At 32.6% G+C, this 23,872-nt stretch overlaps 2 protein-coding genes across 9 annotated transcripts in view; both read right to left on the bottom strand.

Moving 5' to 3' along the window:
* Nucleotides 1-303: 303 nt before the first annotated feature.
* Nucleotides 304-16,082, bottom strand: LOC140047053 (uncharacterized). Of its 2 annotated transcripts, none has more exons than XM_072091850.1 (12): nt 15,937-16,082; nt 14,839-15,146; nt 14,060-14,215; nt 13,587-13,702; nt 13,031-13,113; nt 11,917-11,965; nt 11,114-11,347; nt 10,645-10,724; nt 10,107-10,251; nt 9,231-9,398; nt 6,177-6,359; nt 304-3,181 (listed from the first exon to the last, which is right to left on the bottom strand). In XM_072091850.1, exons 2-12 carry the CDS (start codon nt 15,137-15,139, stop codon nt 3,068-3,070), a joined length of 1,629 nt encoding a protein of 542 aa, XP_071947951.1. In that variant the 5' UTR covers nt 15,140-15,146; nt 15,937-16,082; the 3' UTR covers nt 304-3,067. The 2 variants fall into 2 exon arrangements, with proteins under 2 accessions (XP_071947951.1, XP_071947952.1); XM_072091851.1 differs by lacking the exon at nt 15,937-16,082 and adding an exon at nt 15,430-15,544.
* Nucleotides 16,083-16,440: 358 nt separating this feature from the next.
* LOC140047055 (Kv channel-interacting protein 4-like) overlaps nt 16,441-23,872 on the bottom strand; it is a 146,587-nt gene continuing 139,155 nt past the window's right edge. For all 7 annotated transcript variants that reach the window (XM_072091854.1, XM_072091855.1, XM_072091856.1 and 4 more), the window contains 2 exons: nt 22,532-22,594; nt 16,441-21,529 (listed from right to left, as the gene is read on the bottom strand). In XM_072091854.1, the coding sequence (XP_071947955.1) occupies nt 21,482-21,529; nt 22,532-22,594 (111 nt within the window). In that variant the 3' untranslated portion in view covers nt 16,441-21,481. The remainder of the gene's footprint in view (nt 21,530-22,531; nt 22,595-23,872) is intronic.

A 23,872-nucleotide genomic window follows, 5' to 3' on the forward strand; every position in this document is an offset into this window, starting at 1 on the left:
CTATTGCGCGCGTCGTCGGTTCTCACTTGTGATTACGCAATAGAACACTTTGCGTCGATGAAAAAAAGCAGCAATATATGTTTTAATAATAATGGGGAACCCTTATTCAGAGGACACTCCCATTTTGGTCCTCAAATGGATCCCAAATAAAGGGGTTTTAATAATGGTATAGGCGCACGTCACGAACGGTTTAGACTATGTACAACAATGTATCAAGTGAGAAAATGATTCAAATTCGAGTTAAATCTAATCTAGATTTAAAATTTAGAATTTAAAAAAAGACAAAAAGTAATACAATTGGTATCTAATTAATGTTTGTTTATTATCATTAATAATGGTAACACAGCGTCAGCATGCAATTGTATTAAAGACTATTGTCATTACAACCATAAATACAAACTATTAGAAAAATCAATATTCAATTTCAATGTCAACTTTATGTGAAAAAAAAAAAATGTGATGTGCCCAAATATGGACGTCATATCACTGCTATATTTAAGCACATCACACTTTTTTGCACACAATAGAATCAATAGTACTATATAGCTATCATTAATGTATTAAATTGTGACGTTTAAATAAGCTTTTTTTCACACACTGTAGAATGCTTTGGAAAGATAACAGGCAAAATATACAAATATAAATAAGAAAAACATTATACAACTTTTGAATACAATTGATAGAGAAAACATGATTATTATACATCTATAAAGTGATATTTCTTGCTAAATTTATGAATATTTTGTTTGTACAATGTAAACTAATGATTTATAACAAGCGCACACTAAAAGCACCTATCCTTTGAGCCTGTTCAGGTTCAATCATTTACCCGGGTTTAGGTATGGACCAATTATAGCTTTGGTGGGCAGATCACTAACTTACCCTGGTCAATAACTATGCATCCTTTGAATCCTTGTCTACACTATCAAACTTTAAATGATGTCATATCCGTACCATATTTAGGAATATCACTACCATATTTGGGCACATTACACCTTTTTTCTCAAACTAGTTTGATAGTGTAGACAGAGCTTAAGTACAAACTAAAGCTCTGTCTACACTATCAAACTTTACGTGACAAAAAAATGTGTGATCATGTCCATGGGCACATCACATTTTTTTGTCACATGTTTGATTGTGTGGACAGAGCTTTAGAAAACTTGGATGTAAATGACGGGCTAATACACCAATGTGAAAGCTAAACACTATGCCATGAGTAACAATGGTTATATCTCCATTGAGAAATTAAAAATTAGGAGGTAGAAAGGGATAAATGGCAAGCTAATTCTCTTAATAAAGCCGTAAACCAGGGGTTCTCAACTGATGAAATGCAGGCTGTATTTGGCTTGACAAACAGCGACTGCTTAAAGAAAATAAATGTTAAAAAAGGGTTTAATGTCACCTGGGTGGAGAGAGGCAAACGTAAGTAAAGTATCTTGCCTAAGGATACAAGCAATGCGGCGAGAGTTGGATTCGAACCTCGATTTCACGATCAGTACTCGAACGTCTAACACACTGGGCCACAAAGCCCATACGATTCTATATTATTATTCTATGTTATTCTATATCTAATCTAACAATCTGGCCCAGGGTAGAAAACAGTTGAGAACCCCTGCCTTTAGGACATAATACAGCACAACCTAGATGTGTATACTGGCACAAAATATAGGTAGCACACGCCCGGATACACCCACATTTTAGAGGTTTTTTAGAGGCACAGAAAATGGTTTGATTTGTCTATAAATCTCTAGACCTCAAATCAAATCAAATCAACATTTATTTCTTCCACATAATTAAGAACAAATATCCAATATAAATTGTAAAATGAAGGAAGAGGGCAAAACTCAAAAAGTAACGCCAGATGAAAAACAGAAATTCTATTAATCAAAAGACCTTGTGGCGAGCTAGCCCTAAATGAATGATAAAAATAAAAATTACATTATTAAAAAAGTAATAGAGCAAAACGGTATTTGAACAGTTAACAAAAAAAATTGACTGTGGTGAATGGGTAGGTTTTAAACACATACAACGTTTTACTATATACATATTTAACAATAATGTATAATAATAAATTACTATTATTAATATTGTTTATCTATCATGATTTTTACACAAAAAAATATTTTCTTTTAATGACTAATAAAATTTGTGTTTACGATAAACATTTATCAAAACTACCATCGTATCCTTTCACAAAAAAATTGGTCCACATGTATTATTTACATATTATAAATCTCTTATATCAATAACAAAACACAATTATTATTATTATTATATATTAATTTCACTGAAGCACAACCACAGGCAAATAATTAGAGTTGTATAATAGTAAAAATATTTGAAAAACAAAGAAATAAGATAATACCTTTCTGTCAAAACATTTTAATTTACCGGAAATTTAGTTTCAAACTAGTATTATTATTATTATTTAATACCTAAGATTTGCAACCCTTATGACCCATGATGTCCAAAATACATACAAATTAAGTTGATATTCATATTAAGTACAGTAGAAGCTCTCTCTCCCATTCTGGGGAAATGGACAAGGGACAACATATATATTACAGTAAAACCCTATTCAGGGACACCCCTACTAAGTCAACACTTGTCCATAAAGTGAAATTTTAAAAAAATTTGAAATATAGAGACATAATGTGTCCTTTAATTAAAGTGAAATTTGATGAAATAAAGAGTAAAAGTGGCTGCTACATCATTTAATACCAAAAGAATTGTTATGCATGCATTTTGGAGATTAAAAGATAATCTAAAATGAACCCATTTAAAAAAAAAAGTCTAATATTAATAATAGTAAAGCAAATTGAAAAAACCCCTGTATGTAAATGAGTAACAGGTTATAGGCCATTATAACATTCATGTGCACAAAGTTAATGTATTGTACAAAGGCAAATCTTCTACAAATAGAAAATAGAGGAGAGAGGGGTAGGGATACAGGGGGAAGAGAGAAGGATGAGGAGCGGAGAGCACTAATAACACCTATATGCAAATGAACAGATTCACACGGAGGCAAATGTGTCTCCCACCTGGATTTAAGTTTGACTGTTCTCAATCAAATAATGTCAACATGACAATATTCTCCGGTATCTAGATTCTTAGCAATGATTTGGTTAGGGTCTGCATTTGGTACTCTGTGCTCCACAAACACTCTTCTGTTACATACATCCTATGGAAATATAAACATTTCCTCATAAATAAAATCATTCTTGAAAAAATCATATCAATTAATAACCATACGGAAAAGAGTGAGTGGCCGAGCCATAACATCGGCAAGGGTTCGAGGCTCACTCGCTCCATGGTTCTGGTGGTAGAACGAGTCTTCTCGGATAAGAACGAAACACCAATAATATATTGTTTGATGTGCCTAAATATGGTAGTGATATGTCCAAATATGGTAGTGATATGACATCATAATGTCCTTATATGGGCACATCACATTTTTGTGTTCGTTCAAGTGGATAGCAACTTTTGCATGCTCAATGTGAAATACTATTACTCCTAGTTCTTCTGAACACACAACAGATTTCTATGACATTAATTTGTTTTTATAATTTATTGTTTTATTTCTTGTTTTGTTCAGACCATTCTAAAATGTCAACAAAACAAGTTTACACAACACACAGATTTTTAAATAAGCTTTTCAGCCATTCCAATTTGTTTATCCTGAAGATTGCCTAGATAACTAAAGGTCACAAGTGTCTAACCTTTGCCTTATGACCTTTTTTGACAATTAAACGACAATTACGTTTACTATTGGGAATCGAAAGCGATTCTTAAATCATTGAAACGATGAATTACTCGTGCTACTGAGATCATAATCACCGAAATAGTATTTGTGATTTATAAGGAGATGGGGTTATCCTCCTAGCGATAAGCATAATAGCTTAATAGAAGTAATTTAGAAAAAAATGAAATATTCTATCAGAAATGTAGGTTATAGGCCTGCATTGACATTTAACATTGCTTTTATAATCAAATCATAAAGCCTATGTGTAGAATTTCATCAATGCGGCTCAGGTGCTGCATCGGCAAAATTACGCACAACTCAAATACATGTATCCAACAACATCTAACTTCCAATGTCACACAAATAACATGGTCAAATTAAAAGCAAGAATTTACCTCCAATTAAATTCAAATTAACAAGACAATATATGTAAAAAAATTGGAAAAAATACTTATTTGAATGCCAAGTTAAACCTGTTAACTTTAACTGCTTCTAATGTGGGCTAACTGAAATACTGTATGGCTTAAATTGTAGATTTGAGTAGCTTATTGTGTTATTTTTTATATTCAATTCAAAACACTTTATTATCCCAAACTGGAAAATTTACTTGGTCGTCTTAACAACAATGTCAATTAGTCTTATATTCATCTGAATGATGACTAAGCCAGGACTGTTTAAACCACCTTTGGCAAGAGCTTCTCTCGTTCAGTGCCCACCTTAACCAGAGGAGAGGCATAAGCCAAAATATGTCTGAGGCAGATACTAGATGCAGGGGCTGCCATAAGAGTCAGCAGTGCTGATTTCAAATGCCTAACGGGACACCAGCTCCATATACAGTACCCGGTATTCCCCGATGGTCTCTCATCCAAGCTCTAACCGGGCCCAACCAGATCCAATAAAATAACTAAAAACTTCATAGTGCTAGTAAGACAACTTTGAAATAATGAAATAATTATCAATAAAAAAAAGGATGTGACTATATAGTATGATTTAACACTAATCTAGTAACTCAACATGTGTCGACAAGTGGCGACTTAAATCAGTCATGCGTGTAGAAATATTTTTAAAAACACAATAACTGGCAAAATAATTACACTTCCGGTAAAACAGAATCAACCCTGTACCACATTGAATACTACTTTAATATTTCAGACAGGCAAGATCAAAACAAAGTTTAAATTTAACTCATTTTACAAGATTATATCTGACTTTGTAATATTTTAATCTAAGGTATCTTATTGACGGAAAAACATTTCCAACTATACCACCAGGTACATAATTTGTTTTGTTTGATAATATCTCTCCCTCAAATTGATCGAGGAAATTGGACCTCTACGAACTCACAGTAGTCGTGGACTGCAGTGGCATAACGCAGAGGCCTTTGGCCCCTGGTTTAGGAACTCCAAGTGGCCCTCCAACGCTGGAGGCCTCGGGCGTTTTTAGCCCTGGTCAACATAATTTAATTCCTGTATTTTCCTCTGGACACTGCTCAAGTGCTCCCATAAGCTCCGGGGCCCCTAGGTTTAGCCAGTTGAGCGCCCACTGGTGGGCATAGATATAACAATGAACATTCCTATTCTAAATGTTCCTAATTTAAAATAGATTCATTAAAATGGAATGAAGCCTAGTATCTTTTTTTAATTTGTATACAAGATACAAAATTAATGATGAATAGTGTATCCAAGGTGCAAACAGGGTTTAGTTTAAATTATCAACAACACAAACAAATTTTAATCTAGCTCCAGCTATCACGTTATTATTTCGACTTCAACAAAACAATGTACATAAATCCTGTTCATATTCTCTATTCAAGATAGGCATAAATATAGCTACTGTTGTGGTTAAGATAAAATTATTTTAAAAAAACCAAAAAGTTAATTTTAGATAACCTTAGTTGTTTTGTCAGTTTAAAAAAAATGTTAAATGGCATTTAGATACATAAGAATGTGCGTAAATTCCAGATGATTGTTCAGAGAAATATATTTCAATCAATGAATAATATGCGAAGCATTGTGAGGTATGTAAAATGCATCACATACAATAAAAAACTACAGTAATTCAAATATACATTAAAATCCAATTCAAATCATAGAAAGTGTGTAAACTGCTAGGCAACTTTATTCAGAGAAAACTCTAAAGACCTGTCTACACTATCAAACTTTATGTGCCCATATATAGACATGATGATGTCATATCACTACTATATTTACCATAATTGGGCACATTACACTTTTTCTGTCAAACTAGTGTAGACAGAGGTTAAGCAGGATAATTCCACCAGTTAAAATACATTATTATTAGTTTGGCAATATTTAGTGAATTCAATATCCCATCAATCTACAAATAGATTTTTTTAATTTGATAATTGGAAGAATTTTGGATTAAAAAGCAGTTTTCCTACCCCAAAAAAATGATCAAAAATAAGTACACATACCTGGAGGTAACGTACAGCAGCTGAAGAGACCTTTGAGCAGCCTGAGATGTATAGACACTTGAGGTCAGGGCAATTGTTGGCTAGAGCTAGCACACTTTTATTGGTTAGGCTGTGAACACCAGATAATACTACCTCTTTCAGTGGACAACATCGTGCCAATTCAGTCAAACCACTATCAGACACCTAATAAAGATAAAACAAAAACCTCAAAATGATCTTAAGCTCTGTCTAGACTAAAAATGTGATGTGCCCATATCTAGATATGATGATGTCATATCACTACTATATTTGGGCAGGTACATCACACTTTTTTTTATCAAACTAGTTTAATAGTGTAGACAGAGCTTTAGATGAATACTATTTATTTGTTTTAGTACTAGCTATAAAGTCACACAGTTGGAATGTTCCGGCCTCTGGCATGAAGATTGGGAAACCTTAGAGGAAAGGGACGGTAAAGTGCACCCATAGGCAGGATACAGTATGTTCTCTATGTGTGTATATAACAATTAGAGGAAAGGGACGGTAAAGTGCACCCCTAGGCAGGATACAGTATGTTCTCTATGTGTGTATATAACAATTATTTTTTATAACTTTTTAACACATTGACTGCCAAGGCATTTTCCGTAATTTCTGTCCCAGTGCCAAGTCCCGTTTACATATTAAATTACAGTTTGAAAGTGTAACATCTGGTCACAGACTATCATGATGGGGTCAATATCTGACCCCCATCCTCTGACCCACCCTATCATCGAGAGATAAAAACAGTAAACCACACTGAATCATTTCATTCTTTATTATTTTTATTTACTATTAGCGCAATTTATGACATGTTTGAGATGATTATATTGAGTGTGAGGGCGCCATCGTATCAACCATATTCAATGCATGAGGGAATAAACACAAACAAACATATGACATTTATTTTTAGATTATCGTTTACGTACATCATTCATAAACTGCCATGCGATAATTCCTGTTCCAATCACCACTGCCAGCGATTCTACATACAATACAAAAGTGCTACGATTTTGACGTAGTATTACGTCTTGGCAAGTAGCGACACGCAATTTTTGACGTATAAATACGCCGTGGCAGTGAACGTGTTAATATTGTCTGTACTTTTCAATTGTTTGAACATTGTTCATGTATTTTAAACTGCAGTGTATTGATCAACAAAGATTTTCCGATTTTTATATGAATTAGGCCAACAAAAGATGAATTATTGAATATCTTCATCCCTAAATTTCATTTAATACTCCTTTTCATATCGATTTTGATTATTTTATTTATTTTGGTAGTACTGTATACCATTCACATAGAACAAGATGGCACAACAGAAATGGTAACAGATATATAATCTAAACACTAAGATTTACATCTTGAGGGTAACATGAAACAAAAACAACATTAAACTTAAGCCTCTTGCTCTAAAACGAGTAATAGACACAGAAGCAGAAAAACAACACCATAAATAAATAATTCAGAAATTATGAACATATATAGTGTACAGAAGCAGTTACCAGAAAATAATGAGAATATGTTATGACTTTCAATGCCTAACAAATAAGGAGAGGATATGAGAGGTGAACGATGTCACATGATATCACATTGTGTGCTTCCTTTATCATGCTTTGGACAATATCAAGGGTAACTTGGGAGCAACAGGTATTGATAACCATGGCCTGGCGAAAATTATCAATTACAAAAGAATTTCCTGGAAAAGGATTACAATGACAAAGCCAAAACCTATTAAGCTCTGTCCACACTATCAAACTTTATTTGACAAAAAAATCTGATGTGCCTAAATATGGACATGATGAAAACTGCAATTTTAAACTTCTTTATTGTCAAGGGGATAAAAAGAAAATCTGTATGGTGTCTTTCAACATCATAATTTCCTTAAATTAGTCACAGATAGTGACTCCTGAGTCCTAGGGTTCGAAAAAGCAAGTTTAAAATTAAGATCTCTGGGGAACCAGGCTAAAAAATTAATTGGGCTGGTTAATGTTCAAGCAATAACATTATTTGCTTTCATTATCTTGGTTGGAATGAGAAGAGAAACATTCTTTATCATCTATAACAAACTGAAACTAAATTAAAACCAGTCATAACATTCAATCTTTGCAGCGCAAGTAAAAAATAGATGTGCTGTTGTATTTCAAGAGCAATAGTATAAAAAAAAAAAATGCGAAAAGATTTTTGTTGCTTACAAAAAAGTTCTATTGAACAACCGTTCAAAAGTGCATACTATTGCATGGCATGTAACCAACAATCGTCCAATCAAATGACAGGAATTTATTTAGATGTTATATACATTATGAATAAAACATATACCATACTTTGTCACTACAATAGATGAACCATGAAGAAAAAGCAAGTAACATATGAAAACACTAAAAAGACATTTGTTAAAATAAATTACTAAATTACTTGATTGATTTAGTGTGCAATACCATTAAGTTCAGAAACCAGAAATAGAGGAGATATTGAAAGCAACAACAACTTAGTACAGTGAAACATTTGAAGGTCAGTCAATGTGCTATAATTGACAATTGAATATAATTTAACCCAATTAGATGTACATTATCCATTTCAAGTGACCGCCATGAGTTTATTTAACTATATCATTATAATAAATAAGCAGTTTGCGAAATGAACAAGATCATTTATAGCATGACTTGCCTGGATTACAGTAAGCGGTTACAATTTAAATATATTTTTATTTTCTTTCCTTTAAATGAATGTAAATAAATAAACTGAAGATATTTAAAAAATTTGTGCAACAGAATTCTGCATCTAAAATAAGATGTTAGTGTATTTTATTTATCTATATGTACTGTCTGAGGATGTCTAAGGATGGATAAGCAAGCCTGCGAGCTACAGCGATTTTAATTGCTTTTGCTTATCCTTGCCTCCTTAGATTTCCGCCTGTCTTGTTTTTTTTTTATCTTTGTTTAAATGTATTTTGATTTTGAAGGCTAACTAAAGAATGAATGAATGAACTCAAAACTGCTAAAAAACCTCCATGTAAATAGATATGACTGAAATACATACCTGGTTTGTGTTGGCGATGCAACTTTTGAGTGAAATTTCCTTTAATTTGTGACAATTATTAGCAATGGTGTGCAGCATGGCATCATCCAACACCTTTAATCCAGCCATATACAGCCCTTCTAGGTTAGGACATGATGTCACTATAGCTACTAACACATGGTATTGTATCTGTAACAATAAAAATACGTTACACAATTCAGAACTTTACAACATTGATTTTTAGTAGTTTTTAGCGCATTTGGATTAAATATATGTTGGTACAGTATGTGAATTATTATTCATAAACTACATGTAAAGAGGAGTAATCCTATCTATTATGATCATGACCGTGAAAAACATTTTTTTTTGGCCGATGTGTTTACTTAAAATAATTATACACATTGTTTATTTATTTTACTTATTTATTTATAAACTTATTTTACATGGATGACATTTTCATTAAAAATAATGTTCTTACAAATGGTCCATGATAAAAGAAATGTATGCATAAAAGTGAATATTCATAAGTTACAAAACATTTTTGTTGTTGTTTTAGATTATAGAAAAACATACAAGAACAATTACATTTTAAATACAGATACAGAATAATAATAATAAACAGCTAAGTAAGTTTACTGCAGGGACTGCCTCATAAACTTCTACATTGAAACAAACTAAAATAATACATTATACTTATAGAAGTAAGTATTTACTGCAGTAACTGCAGTAGAATAATGTTGACATGATCCCCAAAGCTCTGTCTACACTATCAAACTTTATGTGACAAAAAATATATGGACATGATGATGTCATATCACTACTATCTTTGGGCATCATATCAACATTTTGTTGTCAAACTAGTTTGATAGTGCAGACAGAGCTTTATACAATACATACATCTCTACATCCGCTGAGTCTTATGGACCGGAGACTTTCAGCTCTTTTACTGTCTGCTAACAACTTCAAAAGTGGCTCTCCTGTAATTCTCATGCAAAAGGCAAGTGCCAGCTCCTCCAGGTTGATACAATACTTAACAATTGTCCTGTGAACAAATAATATAAAAACATATAGACTGGATACAGAGACTCCAGTAGTAATGTAATGGTGACATCGATATTGTGTGGGATACACATCTCTTATGCAATTTGACATGAACACAATTTTGTATGTTATCTAAAAATTTGAGGTTAATTTGTTGAAAATACATAGTATCAAGTTCTAACCAAGGGAATCGCTTATTTATTTTATTGTGATGGGTCAACAAGTTTAATTTTTTCACAGCATCCAACCTGGAAATCTGAAAGTACTGTGTTATTTTGTCCCCAGCTTTCAATTAAACTTGTTGACAACCACTCCTAGACCTCTTTAAATACATCTCTGCATGTATAGTTGTGATGCTTAATGAATGTATTGATGAATTAGTTAAAGTGCTTACTTCAAAGTAGAGTCACACGCTGACTGGTTACAACCACTCAGATCCAGTTTGATTAGTTTATCACCGATGCAGCCAAATATCTAAATATTGAACAAATAATAATTATTGCCAAAATAAAATAATAAAAAGTCTAAAAGGCTTCCTGTATTATGTAGGTAAATTATTACAGAGGGCGACAAACACAATAAATATTTTAACCTTGCATTTAAATGCACAATGCATTGCTCCACAATACAGATTTGTACTGTATAATTTCTTTAGTATAATAGGCAAATTCTGTGATACAGCATATTATGTGTTTCACATGTGATGCCTGTTTCCTAAACCCAAACCTTCCATGATACATGGCATCATATACAGACATCCATGATACAGGAACTCGCCTATGATATTGGACAAAGTATTGGCATACGTGGCGATATAGCACTGAGAATCGGGTTCATTCGGACATTTTGAACTTTGCACCAACCTTCTCGACATGTGTTTCGTTTAGTGAGTTCACACCACATAACTTCAGGTCATAGATGTTTGGCAGCCTTGCAAGAGCGTTATGCAGCATATCTCCATCAGTTTGAAGTCCTCCAAGGGAGAGTGATGTGATGCTTTGAGGCAGATATTCAAGAACGTCTTGATATGGATCATCCAGAATCCGATAGCAGAATGATAGATCAAGGTCTTGCAAGTTTGAACAATTTGAAAATAACTAAAAACAAAAATGATATCAAAATTAAAGATTTTTTTTCTAAATGAAGCATCACAAATTTAATTTTGTTTTTGTTGATTTACAGTATATGCATGTTCCATGTCTTGCGAATTCTGTGATTTTCTTTCAAGGAGTACATACACTATGGTTTTTAAATTTTGCTTCATTATTTTTCTTTCACCAACTTAAAAATTTACTAAGATTAAAAACAATTAGTAGTGTAAACTCCAGTCTATATACACTATAACTTTCTAGAAACATACAACGTAGAAACAAAGAGTAGAAACCCCTCCTTATGAACAGTTGTGGGATTACTAAAATTAAAAACAATAACTTTCTAGAAACATACAACGTATAAACGAACAGTAGAAACCCCTCCTTATAAACACCCCTACATTAAGAGGTAAAACGAACGATGGCTAATATGTCAACAATACGACCTAGTTCTTTATGTCCTGAAGGTATCCTTTCAATAGGGGTTCTAATGTACATATTCAATACACAATGGTTCAGTATACAAAGCCAAACTGTGATTCGGTCTGTTCATATTTGTATTTGAATCCTCCTACCTGTAGCATACACTCTCCAGTAATTCTATTACATCCATGAAGACACAATCTACAAAAATAAATAAATGTTTAATGAGGGTGATCCATCCAGCAATTGCTGATAATTAGGGACCCTCAGAGGTTCACAAGACAAACATATACACAAGATGCTCTACAAAACCAAAGTCTTATTACAAGTCTTTGGGATTGGAGTTGTAATTTTGTCCTTAGAAAACATGTGACAGAACTTAAACCCAGGACCCTTGACGTGGTAGCCAAGCATCATAACCACCAAGCCACAACTCCACTCCATGTTGTGTTACATTTGATTGATTAATGTTACATGTCACAAAGAGAATACCCTCTTTTTACAAGTATGTCCGCAAGTGTGAATAGTGAAAATGGTAGGTGCATTTCGCAGTATCTTTTAAGGTATTTTTGTTATTTTTATTTTACGTGGATTTATTTAAAAAATGACATAGTATAGTAGAACAGAATTACTACAAAACATCAGTATTTTTTACATGAGCCACCCCTCCCTGATATTACAAGGTTTGCCATACTCTGCAATTCTTGTTGCAAAGAGCATAATTTTTTTGTTCCTTCGGAATTAATGTAAAAGAAATGAACATCCTCTACAGATGATTCAGATATACCTGCTTACTTCCATTAAAGTATCCAGCCACCATCCTTCTCACAGAAGTACAAGCTTTAGGTACCAACAACATATCTCTAAAGCCTTGTCTACACTATCAAACTTTATATACACCCATATATGGACATGATGATGTCATATCACTACCATATTTAGGAATATCACTACCATATATGGGCACAACACATTTTTTGTGACATAAAGTTTGATAATGCAGACAGCTTTTAAAGCCTTGTCTACACTATCAAACTTTATGTGACAAAAAAATGTGATGTGTCCATACATGGACATGATGATGTCATATCACTACCATAATTGGGTATATCACTACCATATTTAGACACATCACACTTTTTTATCAAACTAGTTGGATAGTGTAGACAGAGCTTAATAACAGTTCATGGATCAGATTTTCAGCCTTCCTGACCAAACAAACATACTATAAAAATATCTGATTGATAAGAACAAGGACACCCTTACCTTCTGAGATTCTTGCACCGATTGGCCAATAAAGACAACCCATTATCACTTAAAGTGTTCAGACAGCCAAGGTTTAATTCCTCCTGTATATAAAAAAAACCATTATGATTTTGACAGAATATTTATTAATATTTTCCACAATAAATCCAAATTTATAAACAACTCTTCAACAACCTGACTACGAGTACCTGAAAATTAAATACAGTGTAAAGTACTACTCCTCCCTTATTCGTTGTAGTATTGAGCTGGGATTTGGCATGAATATACTACAGGCAAATGTCCTCAAATCTATAGATATTTTTTATTTTCAAACCGGATGCAGCAATATGACGTCTCGAAGATGGTACCATATAGCCGTATTTGGTAGGTTATTGATGTGTATGTGACGTTACATCCGGTCTTATGACGTCATTAAAGCTTCTTTTGCTGTACCGAGTATTGCACATTCGTGCTTGTTAATTGAATGTATTGTGTTTTAAAAAAGACAATTTCATTCAATCAAGGTAAATCTGTACTGTGGATAAATATTATACATTACAAAACACAAAATACTCACCAAATTTTCATTTAAACAGTTGGCAATATCTGGGATGATTTCTTCTGTAAGTTTGTAACAGTTTTCAAGGTTCAACACTCTAATATTTGTATTTTTGGTCACTAAACTTTGGATGCCTGTAAAATTAAACATTATATCATGTTCTACTTTCTTTTATTCAAATTTACTCTTGCCTGCTTATATTGCTGACTTCTCTCTGCAGTACAGCACAGTAAAACTCTGCTTTGGGACACCTCTATTCTGAGAACATTTGTCCATGAAATGAATGAAAGACAATGTATGTTTAAAGACTGCAAGCAACTCCTATTTGGCAGAAACCCCTATTAACGGGACACTTTAATGGGTCCCTATAGTGGTTAAATGTTAATGTCTCATAAGCCCTGATGAAAGAATAGCATTTTCCGAAAGCAGAACATGTACTCATTAGTATACAATAGTTACTATGGATAATATTCATCAATGAATTAACTAACCTTTGTCTCCAATATTGCCACAGTTGTGTAGGTCCACCTGCCTAAGTTTCTTTGAGTTGATGGTCTGAAGACCTTTACATGTAAGATGTGGAAGATTGATTAACTTCAATACAACTAGCTCTGTCTGCTTACTCATCAATACTTCAATGCCTGTGTCTGCAAATTAAATTCAAATAAGGTAATCAATAAATAATTATGTAACAGACAACAAAATCGGTTCTTTTTGACTGATGAAGTTAAGAACTCCTATAATATAAGATGAAACCACCAACAAATTACAGTAATTAGGATTAGGAGTTGTTCGTAGAATTAAAATATACAGTATATTCGCCCCTTGTTTTACAGGAAACCTATTAATGAGTGTCCCTTGAATTGAGTGTCTTTTGAATTGAGTGTCCCTTGAACTGAGTGTCTCTTAAATAGGGTGTTATAGGGATATCTCTGTCTCAGAGGGCCCAGTTGGTGATCAGTGGATGTGATGTACTAATACACCGGGGTAACCCCCTATTCGTCTCGAAAGATGTACTAGGTTCTTTAAAGTGCACACAAGCTAGTTGTTTATAGTCCTTATCCGAGAAGACTTGAATTGAGTGTCCCTTGATGTCCCTTGATGTCCCTTTATAGAAGTGTCCTCAATAGGGTGTTCCAAAAGTCCAGAATTTGGAACAAAGTAACTTAGCTTTGTCACAGATATAGACATATTGAGTCTACTGTACCCTGTCATTTAACACTTTTCTTATACTGTAGTTAGCTCAATTGCCCCAATTATGTATGTTTACCTGTGACCTGTGTACAAATATTGATAGTGATGTTCTCAAGTCTACAGAGGCACAAGTCTAACTGAATAAGTACTGAGTCTGAAATTTGCGGACATCGATTGAAGCAGATTTTTTTTATCGCCGGTGAAAACAGATGATATGTGACGTATGGTAAATAGTCTAAGGTCAACATGTCATGGTCGACTAATCGTCGTAGCAGAGCCTCCTTGTGTTGCGTTGGTAACAATTTGCCGACTTGGCTGATTGTGTGCAAATTGCGACTGATGCATTGCAAACACAAATCTTTCAGTTTCTTCACCATGTTGATTCTAAAAATTCGATTAAAGAAAACATTTATTTCAGAAAAACAATTTAATAATCAAGAAAATAAGATCTGAGCACATTATACACAATGTTCACAAGTACAAATTAGTAGATTGATAACAAGATCCAGATTTTAAGGGTGTCCTTGTTATGTACTGTATAGTGTGGAGCTTCCTTTACTGATTGATGACACCGTCAAAGTAACACAAAAGCAATAAATGCTCCTATCTATAATTATAAATAGTGTATCTATAAATATAATTAGGTATGAATAATAATAATAATAACCTGGGCAGGTTTACTGTGAAGTACAATAATGTTGTCAAGTACTTTCAGGCCTGTGGACTAGTTTGTCTGGGTTGGCCAGGCTAGTCGTTTCACACACGTCTCGTACACGGTACACAGGCAGTGTAGCTACAACAGACAATAGTCTATAGATAGGCTAGCCTACGTCGCGAAAGTAAAGTCGTAAATATCACAACAAAAGTGTAGGCCTATTCACTATTAACTAAAAAAACATTTCTGATATATAGATAAATATAGGTGGGTCTAGTATTGAAATGGCAATGAAGTGAGAAATATTTATTATAAATCAACCATGTGTATTATTAGAAATGACTCAACTGGGCTGGGCTACTACTAGGCCTATCCTAGCAAGCATGAAGTGTGATTCATGGGGCATGGGAAGGCATACTCCCACACAACAATTTATGACAGCCTCTCTCTCCCTGATCTAGAGAGGCCTAGGCTTAATGACAGCAGTATTGACGTCTCATTTTTCACTTAATTTCTCACCTTTAAAGTAAAAATGAACTTCGTAGTATCACTCTCATCCCTTTTAACTATTCTTTTGTACGGGAACAAAATTACAATATTGCGTCGTGCATAAATTATGGAAAGAAATTCACATCATTTCTTTTTCAGACCGATGATGACGGAAGCCATTAAAAATCAAAGCAACAATAGCGCCACCAATTGTTTGGTTATAAACGTCACAAAAAAAAACAGAACTAATTTTAGAACAAAAATCAGTGATTTATACGTTTCTGATTTCTATTTTTCCTCCAATATATTTTTTCTGGGACATGCAAAAGGCGTTTTTGTACAACTTTTTCATTATTATTATTATTCATAACTAAATTTGATATAGTTAGAATATAAAGTGTGAGAGAAATGTATTGGTTGAAAAAAAATTGTGAGGTACGGTAAGATAAGAAAATGGTAAAACTCAAAATATTAGTTGTTGAAATAAACAAGATTTAAAACAAACCAAAATAACCACTCCACATTTGATTTCGTATATACATTTATTGACAATGCACAAAAAACTATTTACAATTCCGATACCAGTGTAAAAATACAAACTGTATTATTTTTTTTATAACCTTATATAATAAATTCTTACTAAAACCGCTGCTAATCAATATCAATTTGATCGTCATGTCTTTCTAAAAATATTCATAATATAGGCCTAATTTCATTTATAAAGAAAAAAGGGTTCAATGAATATTTCTACTAAAGACATAATAGTAGGGAGCAACCAAAACTACTAACAGTTTTATTTAACTATCGTAAAAACCCTACTAGAAAAATCTCCACCAATAGAAAAAAATGAAAAGTCTTTCTAAAATTTTTCTTCACAGGCATAGAATGCACTATAACGTATTATGGGTCACAAGAAGTGGTCTGTAATTGCAGGCGTCTCGATATCGCATAATCAATTCAAAGAATAATTTATGAATAACAACTCAATAAATTTCAATTTATACAAAAAAATTGAAATAAGGCATAGCTAATTTTACATGTCTGTAGTGAAATGAACGCCCCACACACCTAGTTTTTACTTTCGTCAGTGGCAATCACCGACACAAATTGTACGTGCGTGTACTAAGTTTACCATTATATCAATATTTGAATGTTTCTCGTGTGCATATTATTTCTAAGTGTTAAGCATGACACACTATATATGGTTAGTGCTTACAAGCAGTTAATATTCATCAAACATCTGAAATAGTAACTTACACTGTACCAAGCCGCTCGCATGCACTGCCTTATTTAAGCACTCAATTTCATCAGCTTGTCATCGTATTAATGAAAACGAACTTTGGTATATTACGTTGAAATCCGCAGAGAATTTTGATAATTAACTCTACGATGTTGCCAAAACAAAAGCCAAATTCGACGGTAATACGAGCCCATACTATTAAATCCTGTCTGTGTTTTTGTTATGTCAAGAATATATAGCATTAAATGTTAGTAAACAGTGTTGGAATTTGCAGTGTAATTAAATATGACGTTATAGAGTAGCCATATATTGTTCTATTGAATTATAGTATCAATATGTCAACCCTATACCCGATTACTGCAGGGGCTACAGCAAAGTGGATCTGCCATATATACAATGGTAGGCCTACAGAATGTATTTTTTTAGTAATATATTTTGGTAAAAAAATCACTTATTTTCTCAGTATTATTTGCCATTATAATATACCATAACCATATTATTTATAATAAATTCTTTAAAAATGGCAAAATAGATAAATAAATGTACCTAATTTTACTATTATATACAGAACAATATTTACAAATGCATATTTTAAATACCAATATTGCAATTGATTAAAGTATGTAAAAGATGGTATACATATCGTAATATATTTTATAGGTTTATATACATCATATATTATAATACTATGTTTTGTATGTACACATACAGTATTACATGTATAATGTATCATACACACAGATGCAATTTTTTTATTTATAAACTTCTTCACTGCATTCATTCAAACCTTAACACATTTTAATTATGATAAAACTTCCAAATTCTCTTTATAAATTTCATTTTCACACACAAGACAAGATCAGTGGGTCCAAGAAGCAACAGGCTGTGGTCTAAATTACTGCAGTTTTTTGCTTAGCAGAAAAAAATATCATCTTAACTTTATTTTAAAGACGTATTTTCTCCAAGAAAACCATAAAAAAATTAAGAATAACAAAATAATTTTGCTGTTTTAATACTGTAGAAAAAAAAAAGAAAACAAATGGTTAAATTTAAACAGACAGTTGAACTGGTTTTTTTTTCAGGTAAATATTTTTTTTTTTCAATTTCAAGTGAATACTATATTATATACGTGGCATTAAAAAAATTGTTTTAATTATTTTTTCAAGGGGACACTGTGGTTAAATAAAGTTGAATTGAATTGATGATGTAGTCAATTCCACCAAAAAAATAACTGGTTTGAGAAATATCCTCGACATTTCACTTAAGTATTTTAAACACACTTTACTTAAGTATGTTAACTCATGGTCATCATTAAATGCTTCATCTTCTCCTCAAAACAACCCCTGTATTCTAAACCTCTTAAATTCAGAAACAAATGTAAGTTTGATTAATTCATGAAAACAAAATGGAAAATTTGTCTGAAACTTCTAAGAACATCTAAAAATAACTACCTATACAAATATAATTAATACAACTTAAAAGGAATGACGCAAATCAATTGAGAATACGATATTAGAAGAACTGAAATTGTATAATACATGAATTGAAACTAAAAGCAAATAGATCAAAGGATCTATATCTCTTATATATGAATACCTATTAACTTCAATTGCCAATTTGGTATACTCAAGTTTGTTAAGAAATTTCCATGTGGGTTAATGAATTAAGGAAATGTTGTTAACTTAGAAATGAGAATAAGATTTAGTAACAAAACAAAGGTATTGTAAACAGATCAACCTGGTTAGTAAACTTGGCTATAAACACAACTAAATTGTAAACGGATCAACCTGTTAAACTTGGTTATAAACACTAGTTGTCATACACAAATCAACCTGGTTAATAAACCTAGTTATAAGCGCAAATTATTGTACACAGATCAACCTAAAACACAAGTTATTATACACGGATTAACCTGGTTAAACCCATTCATAAGTGGAAGTTATTATACACAGATCAACCTGTTAAACTTGGTTATAACACTAGTTACCATACATAGATCAATCTGGTTAATAAACCTAGTTATAAACACAAGTTATTGTGCACAGATCAACTTCTGGTTTAAGTTATTGTACACAGATAAATCTGGTTAAACCTGGTTATAAACACAAGTTATTGCCCACAGATCAACCTGGTTTAAGTTAGTTATTGTACACAGATCAACCTGGTTAAATCTGGTTATAAACACAAATTACTGCACACATATCGACTTTATATGATTTCATACTTTGCAGAATCTAATCTTATAATTTTATATAAACACAACTGCAATGAACTGTACCCTATATACTATTAAAATCTTATCTGATAATACTAGCATTAGAATTGAGTTGATTAGAAAGTTTCTATTAAAAACTAATTTTTGTAAATTTAAATAAAACCATTCCTATAAAAACGCTACATCAAAAAAAACAAGAAAAAAAAACATGTCAAGCTATTAAATTATAATTATTACTTATTTCAATAGCAATATTTTGAGGGGAAAAAATGTTCTAACATAACCAATTACCGTGAAATTGAAAACTGGCTTACCAAATTTGTAAACAATAAGATTTAATTACTGAACACTCTTCTTTAATTTACAAGTTATTAAAATCTGTAGTTTTGTATAATTGAAGTATTAACATTTTTTATTTCATTGCACATCTAACAACGTGAAAGAATGTATTATTACACTGTTCTTGGAAATAAGAAAATCCTAAAAGAAGAAACACAGGTCTAATGTCATGTATCGTGACCCCCAAGATACCGCAAAAGTAGCAAAAAATGAATGTATTTTTAGATAAATATCTATGTGGTTACTATTAAACACATAATTAGTATATATAAGAATTATGTAGTTTTTTCCTTTCTGAAATGTAAAATTATTTTAAAGACAACCAAGTTCAGGGTATGCATTCATGTATGCCATGATTTTTGCAGGCTTCAAAAAATCTAAAAATAATATGTTATCCTACATGTACATGAGTTGTTTATCTATAAGCATTAGGAAACCAAATTTTATGTTCACCTATGTTGGTTTCAACAATAAAAAATGTTTTTATTAATAATAATATTATTATTATTATTACATACAAAACCTCCTTGTAAAAATTATCACCTTATGAAAAAATTAAGTTGTATATCTTTCAAATATTTTGATTAAAAGTGAAGTATTTCATCCCCAAACGGCAGACTAATAATCTTGTAAAGGAATATATTTTGTCGTAACGATCATCAAAATATAAATTTTCCGAAATTTAAGCCTTTGTAATGACACTATATAATCTGTTGCGCTGTAAGGGACTTGCTCGTGAGTGTTTCTTGTATTCACCTTTCAGAGGGATTAGTTTAAAAACAGACTTGTTTTTCTAAAACATCTTTTTGTTGGCTTTTCCAAATCCTGTTTTCCTTTTCAAGGATTAAAAAATTGTTCAGAAGCGACAAGTGTATAAACAGTACTCTGCGGTTTGAGTTACAGGTGACGTTCAGGTTAATATTGAATAAAACTCTATAATTAAGGCCCAGTAACTTGCCATAGATGCTGTGCTGAATAGTTTTCTGTTCTGGAGTTAGTTATTTTGGCTTAATCCAACACCTAGGATATGTTCAGACCTACAGAGTCATAGGTTTGTATCATACATGAGGTACATTTTCATTTGCAACATAACGACGTGTACAATCTAGGAACGGTAATAGTGATGATCACCATCAGGAGGACAAAACTCTGGTTTGCAGATCAATTTTACAGGTTGGTGATTTGATCAAATCATTGATGCACGTTATGAGTGTTGTATATGCTTATTTGGTACAGTCCGTATCAACCTTCACTCCAGTGTAGAATAGATGTAGATTTTACTAACCTTTCCGTAGTTCAGACCTATCGGGTTATACACTGCGAACAATACCAAATCATACCTTTGCGAGACAACTGATTGGAGGAGGCTTAGAATTAAAATCGAAGCCGACATTCTGTACACTGTAGAATTCATTCTGCAACAATATCCATTATAAACTTAATGGGGCGAAAGTCTCTTAAGTTTGTTGCTGCAGCAACTGAAGTTTACATCCTTTTTAGTAACATTTGAGTTGACGCGAGCTTTTATACATAACATTTTATGCTCGATATCTTTATAGCATCCAAATTCTATTAGATTTTTCAAAACTGCAACAACACTTTAAGGTAAATATTATATACTAAATGAATTCAAAGTTTTGTGTGTTTTAAAGTTTAGTGTTAAAAAAACAGATGAAATATTATCATATGAATGAGTTAGTCTATCCCAGTGACGAGAGCAGCACTGGTATTTTAGTAGAATTGTCCAATCGTTTCCGCTCGTCCTCACTGGAGTCTAAACGTCACAGTATGGTGTCAAACACTTGCATTGATAGTGAAATCGTTTCATCCTGAAAAAAAAATTTATTTCAAAGATTTTAGGTTAATACTAATACGAATTTGTAAAACAACATCGGCAAGGGTTCGAGGCCGACTCGCTCCTAGTTCTGGTGGTGGAACAAGTCTTCTCGGATAAGGACTATAAACCGTAGGTCCAGTGTACACAGTTATAACCTGTGTGTACTTTAAAGAACCCAGTTCATTATTCAAAAAAGAGTAGGGGGTTACCCCGGTGAACTGGTTCACACAATAGCCCCTGTATCAGGGGGATTACCACCTATCTGATAGGACAGTGATTAATTCACTATTGGTAATCCTTGGCCACATTGCCTAAAGACATAAAATAAAATAAAATAAATAAATAAATAAAATGCACCAATTCCAGCAGTAATTGATCAAAGGCGCGGTGTATGAGAGAGCTCAATTTGAAAGAAAAAAAAGTTTTCAAGGCAGATTTAAAGGCGATAGTAGAAGAACATGATCTAATAGAGGCGGGTATGTCATTCCATAAGCGAGAGGCAGCAGAAGTAAAGGTGCTTAGGCCATACGTTTTAGAGTTAAAAGTCGGAATGGAAAGGAGATTTTTAGAAGACGAGCGAAGGCGACAGGAAGGTTAGGAACAATTTGAATCGACCTGTAAGCTTACAGAATGCCTTAATCACTAGACCAAAAAAGATCTTGTTGTTGTTATATAATGAAGAAATTATTCCACCAAGATCATACATAATTTCTTGCTTTAAAATTCTAGCACAATCTGTATGGTGCATATAACTACACACAAAAATAATTATAGATACTTCACACTACCTTGGGTAATTTAAATTTAAAGACAGATTCACAATAATTATTACTTCACTTTATTAAAATCGTTGAAATATAATAATCAAAACCTTTGTATTTCCCACATGTCTCCGAATAAAAACTGCACTCACTGTGAATAATGAAACGCAATCAATCTTGCATGTATATAACATGAACATTAACATCTTTATTACTATTTTTTATAATCATACCTGTCTACATGACTCTAGGAACTCATCAATAGTCACAACTCCATCTCGATTTAAGTCCAATTTCTGTAACAAAGATTAATATAATTGATTATTGATTATTAGGATATTTAAACGTAAATGCTACCAAACACATTTATTTTTCTTTCCACATCAGAGGCTAAGATAAGCCAGTATGTCACGGGGGTGGGGGGGGGGGGGGGGGGGTGGGTAACCCCACGCTTTCGAAAGATACACTTGGCTTCAGAGTGGTGAATCATAGTATAGGAGACTGACTTTTGAGCAAGTGCCAATTGTGTAGCTATGGTTCACAGCGGCGCGCCTGTCTTGACCCCTGTGTCACTCCACATAAAATCAATTATAACTGTTTTCTTATTTATTTCAACAATATTAAATTTTCATTAGGGTGGTCCATCCAGCCGAAGCTGATCATTAGGGACCCTAACAAAAATACAACATGACGAGACATGTGGACGACAGTTTAAAGTGTTTAAATTGGTAAGTCTTACAGTATCTAAGTTATTTATAGGATTATTAATGTAATATGCAACACATATATGTTAAATTTTTTTTTTTTACAAAATTCTTCCTCAAAAGATCCTGATTCAGGTATTAATACATTTTTATTTGTATTCCGTTCATACCAAGATCGTTAATAAGAAGATTCAATTCCTATCTATAATTTTATAAAGGGCATAAGTTTTGTATGGCAAAAAGAAATGAATGATTCCCAGTTCATAGTCAGGATTAAAGTTACTTACAACTATTTCCTCAATCAACAGTAAAAAAACACAAGTCTTTACTTGGTCAATAAACAAATTGACCAGCTGCATCGCTTGGGGCAATGGTCACCTCACAGCGTTAACATTACTGTTACCAGGTACGTTCAATCTATACTTGAAGGTCTGTATCCGGCTGACGGATTGTGATGTACGCAAGCTGAGCGTGACCATAATTAATAGGTTTCCATACGTGCCGTGAAAGCAAAGTTTGTATCTTTGACTTTTTGTAACCACCATGAGAGGTGGAGTTTTTACACACATTTGAAAGGTTACTACTGATATCAATTAAAAGTCTATCAGACATATAATCTATTCAGAAATGAAGGCAAACAAAGAATTATATAAAATGAAAAGAGTCTCGATAATCAGCGAAATTCACACTCCTCCCTGGGATAAAAAATATGATTAAAACTAGAACTAATTTTATGTCAATGATGCTTTTGAAGATTTAATAAAAATGATAACTTTTATGATTATGAAACATTTTATAAATGTTTTTTTACAACTTGTTATAAAAATTGTGTTTAAAACATTTTGTAATAAAGCGGGTGGGGACAATGAA

Source organism: Antedon mediterranea, chromosome 4 (genome assembly GCF_964355755.1).
Source record: "Antedon mediterranea chromosome 4, ecAntMedi1.1, whole genome shotgun sequence".
NCBI classification, from domain to species: Eukaryota; Metazoa; Echinodermata; class Crinoidea; order Comatulida; family Antedonidae; genus Antedon; species Antedon mediterranea.

Bases quoted from the DNA above. Each gene is read 5' to 3' on its own strand.
- LOC140047053 (XM_072091850.1), bottom strand. From the start codon at position 15,139: ATGGTGAAGAAACTGAAAGATTTGTGTTTGCAATGCATCAGTCGCAAT. The intron at 13,703-14,059 runs GTTAGTTAATTC...TTAATTTTACAG, and splicing joins TGGCAATATTGGAGACAAAG to GCATCCAAAGTTTAGTGACC. The intron at 10,725-11,113 runs GTTGGTGCAAAG...TTCAATATTTAG, and splicing joins ACGAAACACATGTCGAGAAG to ATATTTGGCTGCATCGGTGA.